Raw genomic sequence first — 7,101 nt, 5'->3', positions numbered from 1 at the left:
AACGCGACATACTCTGTCATCCTAATGTGAAAGTTTTCATGTCACATAGCGGCTTAATGGGCAGCTCGGAGGCGGCTTATTGTGGTGTGCCCGTTGTTGCTACACCCATGTATGGCGATCAGTTTTTGAATGCGGCGGCTTTGAAGCATCGCGGCATGGGCGTAGTGCTGCACTATGAGGATATCACGGAGAATTCAGTGCTCCGATCAGTTAGGGAGGTGCTGAAGAAGCAGTAAGTTAAGTGGCCCAAATGGGGAGCACGGAAATAAGTTTTCAAATTTTTTATTTTTTCAGATACATGGACAATGCCAAAGCGGTCTCATTCTCCTACAAACATCGACCACAAACTGCGTTGGAATCCGCCATCTGGTGGGTGGAATATGTCGCCAAAACCGAGGGCGCTCCCCTCACTAAAGCCGATGCGGTGTTTTTATCACGCTTTGTCTACTACTCAATGGATGTTTATCTATTCGTGGGCATCATTTTATTCATTACGATACTAAGTTGGAGTTTCATTTGTGGCAAAATTTGCGCGCGTCGTCCTAAAGTAGAGAAACAAAAGACTAACTAAACACAATACCACTTTTTGTGATATTTTTGTAGTTGTAAATAGATTTCCAGAATGGCGATTAGCACAAAAATTTTAAGAACAATTATTTTTGGCGTGGCATGAGTTTAGTTTATCAAATGAAGCTCAAAAGTTACATATAATAAATATTAGTGTACGTAATTAGCGAGATTCATATGTACATAGAAAAATGAAACTATTTTAGGATGAAATTACACAACTCAGTTCAAGGATAATAAAGTACAAAATTATGATTATTTACTACACTTTATAATTTGTAGTAGTAAAATAAATTGGTAGTAGTAAAATAAATGGAAAGTGATTTCAAAGATGTTAACTCAATTGCTTCCAGTATACATAGTTTTCCTGCTTCTGCTGTTCCCTGCTTGTTTTTCTTCCTACAAATAAAAAATTATATAAAATAAATAAAAGGAAAACATTTTATTAAAATAAAAGAAACAAAAATGCGATCCCCGAAGATTCGAACGTGGATATCCCGAATGGCACGCCAGCGCTTTGCTTACTCGGCCATTGCGACTATGGGAGCAGCGTGAGCAAAATGATCCGTTAGGAACATGCTCAAGTGATTTCTGTCAAAAGAGCTTTTCAGCATGCAAATTGGCAAGGGAGCTTTTTTCAAGTAAGACTTTCGTGTAAAACTATATCCGCACTTTTTCTGGGTTTGAGCATCATTTCTATGTGTGTCTCCTTCCATTGTGGTGGTATAAATCCCGTAATGAGGACAGCATTAAGCAAGGAAGTCAAAAGAGTGAGCTGGGAGCTTTTTTTTTAGGCTTGACTTAGCAACTGCTGTTTTTACTTCTGCTTTAGTAAATTTTTTTTATGGGTGGGTCCATTTGATGAGTACAACACAGGGTACTTATTATCATGGGCGGGGATTCAAAGTTATGCGGTGTGAATTCCGTTTTTAGATATCGCACAAATGTATTAGCATTTTCTAAATCACCCTTTGCTCATTCGTTGTTTTCCTTTCTTATTGCAGATTGTATCAGGGTGGGTCTCTTGAATTTGCTCGCTGCTTTTCAGAGAGAATATTCGAAAGTTGCAAATGCAACAAAACTGCTCAGGTATCGTCGAGTTTGAAAGTTCCGTTCGTTATTTGAGGTCACTTTTAGTTCTTTTGTAAGCTGTTTTAAAGCTGATGCCAGATAAAACGCTTGCTTCGCTTTGCGTGACATGTATTTAAGTACATATTCTAAATCTTTTTCTAAGTAATCTGCAAAGCACATTTCATGTAAGTACTGTATTCAGGCATCGCCTTCAGTTCATTCTTTGAATTGTTGACCATATAGCCTCAATTGCCTTAAAACACTTTCGGTGAGGTGGAGGAAACAGAAAGTACTCATGCTGATTGAAGTATGCTGTATTAACGTTCCATTTGATCAAATAGTCATATATTTATGAAAATTCATATATATGTACATGCTAAGTCATTGTGTTTTGATACTAGAAAACAATTTTTGTTGACGTTATCACAAGCTCGCTTTATTTAAATCATACATAAGTGCATTCCGGAGACTTTTTGAACAGAAGTTATACGAGGGTCACTAAAAAGTTCTAAGACTAACTAAAAAAAAAAAAACATGGAGAATGGAGAAAAAACGATATATTTGGGAACAAATTCCTTCATTCCTGGTCAAGTTTGGTTTGGAGGCAAACTAGTTTCGGCATTGTGCCCCATCATCAGTGGCACATTGAAGGTGGCATAACGAGGAAACCGGTTATGTCTAAAAAAAAACCAAACTTGAGAAGAGATGACGGAAATTATTTCCTAAAGAAATCAACTTTCTCCGCTGTCTGAAAATTCAATAAGGTGGCAAATCGGAACCGTCTGCGTATGGCCCACCAATTCGATGCTTAAAAAAACAATTGCTTGGCGAGGTGTGTGAAAGCTCGCTTTCCCTTGATGAAAGGCCATTTGCGATTTGCTCCATTCTTGAAAAATGGTTGCCAAACAGAATTAACTGTTATACATTGCTCTAAAATCCGTGGAGACCGCGCCTCACGAAATCGTATCGACGATCGAAAAGGGGTTGGCCGTAAGGGAACACACGCTGGGAGTCTTCAATTGTGGCTGTGTGTAATTTCCTTCTTATGGTGGGAGGCGAGGTCTTGAGTGAGTTACTACAAAATTCACTCAGTTTTGTAGACATCTGGTTTAAAGATTGTGGACTCAGCGTCAGCCTTGATGGCCAATGCCGCCCTGTAAGGTCGAGGCCACGCAATGAGGGGCATTTTTGTATGGGACCATCTCTGAGACACTACCTTTCCGATGCAAAAAGAATTATCAAAATCGGTTGACGTGGTCCAAGGTTATGCGGTAACATACATAAAAAAAATATCAAAATATTTCGACGAACTGATAACCTCCTCCTTTTTTTGGAAGTCGGTTAAAAATCAACAAAAAGCGATTATTTTTGAGCGAAAAAACAAAAATCATAAAATTATAATAGTTACCCTCGTACGGTTAGCTTGGAGCCTACATATCATTACAAGCCTTTCCAAAATCGTCTCCACTGCGATCACCAACTCGTTATTTTTTTGAGAATTCTCACCCCTCATATGCTCCTTAAACCGGAGAAAGAGATCGCTATCACTTATACACTTCTAGCTGCAAGTTAGCGATCTAACAAATTCCTTGACTTAGTCTTAATTTATCAGTCGCAGAAGAAAGCTGTGACAACTCGTACAACTTGTGTAAAAGTGTGTTTATTCAATTTATTTTATTTAATCATTTACTATATCAATTTAAAGCTGTTCATTCAACGCCTTTTAATTTTGCGTTAGTAAGTGAACTTGAAATGATCAGACAAAAAAAAAAGGAACGACATCCAATCAAACCAGTCAAATTAAAAAATAAAATAAATGGCTTTAGGTGTGAATTGAAAAACCAGGCCACTGACATTAATAAGTGCACAATTAAATACACTGGCAATCAAAAGTGAGTGCATGGTGTTTTTTTATTTAATATTTGCAATGATTTTCAAGCTAAATTTTTTTTATTTTTTGTTTCACTAGAATCGGTAAATTTTTCTAAGTTTTGTATAAAGTTTAAAAGTTTGCCTTATGTGGTTTGGATTAAAGCATGAACCATATTTTTATAAAAAATAACAACAAAATTTTAATTTGATAAACATTGCAAATATTAAACAAAAAACACCATGCACTCACTTTTGATTGCCATTGTATGTATATACAAAAATAAAGAACCGCTAATGTCTGTGTCGCCATTTTTGAATGGTGCAGTAAATATTTTATTTGAATTCTTTTCACTATCCCTTGTAGAGTAATGGTGATGTTAACATCTGGCCACCTCTTACAGCTGCTTGGGCTCTGTTGCACTTTGGTGCAAGCCAGTAACTCGCTTAAGATACTCGGTCTATTTCCTCACCCTGGCTATAGTCATTTTCGTTTCTTCCATCCCATAATGCGTGGCCTGGCTGAAAAAGGACATGATGTCACGGTGATAAGTCATTTTCCGGATGAAAACCCGCCGCAACAGTACAGGGATTTGCCGCTGACAGGTCAAAAAATTTTGACGAATTCTATAGAATTGAAGGTGAGTGAAATTTATGAAAAAATGATGCGACTTGAATAATTACTTACACTGAGAGAAAAATCAACCAAAAATGGGTTAATACTACCAAATTCAAACTTGAAAAGGAATCAACGTGACTTTTGGTTAATATTAACAATGCCTTGGTTGATGTTTTCAACAATGATTTGGTAATAATTACCCCAATTTTGTTTAACTAAGCTTTTGGTTGGCAATTTTTCGTTTGAATAAGTTTATGTTCTGCACTTTACAGATGCTTTTTCATAATTCGGAGATACAAAACAAAAATGTATATTGATTTTAAAATGTTGCTACAGCCGCTTTATAAATTTGTCTTCAAATGTTCAGCTTAAATCAATTTTCTTCGCCGTTTGATTTGGTTCTGAACTTCACAGAGGCTTTTTCGTAATTAAGAAAAACCAAAAACAAAAAAAAAAAATCAAATTACATATCGCGCTGACGGCATTCGTACTGATGGAAACCAACAAATAACAGCCAGCACCTCTGCTCGTTGAGTCACTACCATAGATACGAATTTGTTCTTAAATGTTCAACTTGAATCACATTTCTTATTGACCATGAAAAAATCAAAGCATAACTTGGTTGAAAAAACCATTGTGCTTTTGGCTCAGTGTACGGTATCACTTACATACATAGTTACTAATACTGTAAAGTGTTGAAGTGTTTACTTTTGGGTTAAGAGTTGAATTGCTTTACATGAGATACTGTGTATTTGTTTGTTGCTGCTTTTATAATCGTTCAATAGTTGTCCTCAAGATAAACTAACGGCATGCCTTCATCCAACGTGCGAGAGAGGCACACTTAGACCCAGCGGTTACGTTGTGATACCAATTGAGAGCTCGAATTCGAACCCGTCCGTTCACCTAGAAGTAAAACCAGTTGGTTAGGTTCATAAAGCGCGAGAATTCGTGAATTCCTGCTTCACTTGGATCGGGGAGACAGACAAAAATGTGGTGGTGGAATGAGCGCTTCTCGCCCACATGAGGGCGGTTCTTCCGACCATCTTTTGTTTGCAATCTCAACGAAGTATGCCCTGAGTCATATTTTACAGGTTGATATGGGTATGCCCGCTGCAAGAGAGGAGTTGACGTCAGACAGCAAGCTCGTCCGTCGCACAAGTTCTTTGAACGTCCCTGTGGCCTGGCATCCACACGATGTGAGTAGTAGATTTTGAAGCTAGATCGTACGTTTCCTGCATTCTATCGCAGTTATAGATGAGCTCTTGCAGCAATGCCGAGACCTGATAGCCGCTTGGCTATCAAATTAAATAGAGACTGAAGGCAGATTAAGAGAAGATTCGATAAGCCAGAGTGCCGCCTTTTTTATAGTCACGAGTTTTGCTTGGAAGACACTGCAGTGGTCTGGTAGCCTAAAGCAGAGATCCAGTGAGAGGTCCTTCGAGTGTATCTCACTCCTTACTCTTAGATTTAGTTTGGAGCCATCCGTGTAGATGGCTGTGGAGTTATCTTGCAGGCCCAGACCGAGACGTCTTTTCAGTCCTTCCTCGAAGGGATACGAGTGGAGTTATTATCGAGCTCCATAGACATATACGTTAAAAGTGCCACAGCTAAAATTCCTTTACGACTCAGGGCGTCTAACAGGCTGCGAATAACTTGCACAGGTCACGCCACGATCCTCGAGAGAGTGGGGGTGGAGTACATAAGCTGTGACTATCAAGTCACGGAAACTGACTTCAATCGGAATTTCGATGTCCATTATCCAGACAGAAATGGCTGGGAACTTTGTATTGCACTTAGCGATGACGAAATATTCATTTTAACGGACGGCTCCAAAATGGATATCGGAACAGGATCAGGAGTCTTCTCTCATTAGTTATCTCTTAGAGAGTGTTATAGACTCCCGGATAACTATCCGTCCAGCACTCCCTTTGTGAGTGTCCAGCACTCCGAAGAAAACGTCTCAAGTTGCTTGGGGATCATTTCCTCGAGAGCCTGGATACCTTAGGGAAAGCTCTACTGGAAGGACTGTTAGGACCCGCCAGAGAATCGAAACGGATAGGCATGGGGAAACCCCCCTGGGCATCGCAATGGGCCTTTGTGGAACTCTTCTCAGAGCCGCCCACTTAACCTAACCTAAGCTACAACAACAACTGTTATCAATAAGTTCCTTTGCACTTAATTGCAGGCCTTTGAAGACCAACCTTTCTACAACTTCTATTTGGAACTCCTTATGATCCACGAGTGGGGGAAGGATGCCTGCAATCAAACATTACATTCGGGTGCTTTGGCACAGGTGTTACGACAGAGGCAACATTTCGATGTGATCATCATGGAGCAATTCAACAGCGATTGCATGGTGGCGGTGGCACATCAACTCAAGGCGCCATTCATAGCGTTGAGTAGGTGAGTAGAAATGCCGGCAATTTTTTTTTCTAAGCAAAAGCACAAATTGCATTTATTATAATTCACACATTACGATTTCTTCTGTTTTGCATTGTTTACACGATATTAGCTGCGCAATGTTGCCTTGGCACTACGATCGCATGGGCGTACCAATTATGCCAACGTCTATACCCGACAGCTTCATGGGACAATCGGGCTTTGGAACTCGCCTTCTCAACTGGCTCCTCTTCCATAGCGAGCGTTTACTTTATGGGTATGTGTAGCTAAAAATGTAGCTGGAACTACATATTTACTTGCAAATTGGGAGTCTTCTGTATTACTATTCCCTTCCCTAGCTTTATCACCACCTCAGATACGGATGCCATTATACGCCGAAAATTTGGTCATGACCTACCCTCCGTTGCTGAATTGGCTAAGCAAACTGCAGCGTACTTTGTGAATCAACACTTTTCAATGAGCGGCGTTATGCCACTGCCACCATCTGTCGTGGAGCTTAGCGGCGTACACATACAAAAGGCCAAGCCCCTGGATGCTGAGCTGCAAAAGTTTATCGACAATGCCGAGCATGGCGT

At 39.6% G+C, this 7,101-nt stretch overlaps 2 protein-coding genes across 2 annotated transcripts; both read left to right on the top strand.

Moving 5' to 3' along the window:
* On the top strand, positions 1-834 carry LOC118756019 (UDP-glycosyltransferase UGT5-like; the record flags this gene model as incomplete). The annotated part of the gene is given in 2 exon segments (XM_036490811.1): positions 1-232; positions 295-834. Coding segments are annotated over 2 exon segments (509 nt in total), but the record flags the coding sequence as incomplete, so codon positions are not given.
* Positions 835-3,847: 3,013 nt separating this feature from the next.
* Positions 3,848-7,096, top strand: LOC118756020 (UDP-glucosyltransferase 2-like; the record flags this gene model as incomplete). Its single annotated transcript, XM_036490812.1, has 4 exons — positions 3,848-4,148; positions 6,312-6,529; positions 6,639-6,782; positions 6,865-7,096. Coding segments are annotated over exons 1-4 (864 nt in total), but the record flags the coding sequence as incomplete, so codon positions are not given.
* Positions 7,097-7,101: the final 5 nt, after the last annotated feature.

The sequence above is a fragment of the Rhagoletis pomonella genome, unplaced genomic scaffold (assembly GCF_013731165.1).
Source record: "Rhagoletis pomonella isolate Grant_MI unplaced genomic scaffold, Rhpom_1.0 Rhpom_scaffold_08365, whole genome shotgun sequence".
NCBI classification, from domain to species: domain Eukaryota; kingdom Metazoa; phylum Arthropoda; class Insecta; order Diptera; family Tephritidae; genus Rhagoletis; species Rhagoletis pomonella.
The sequence above is the reverse complement of the archived record's forward strand: the minus strand, read 5'-3'. Positions and strand labels throughout refer to the sequence as shown.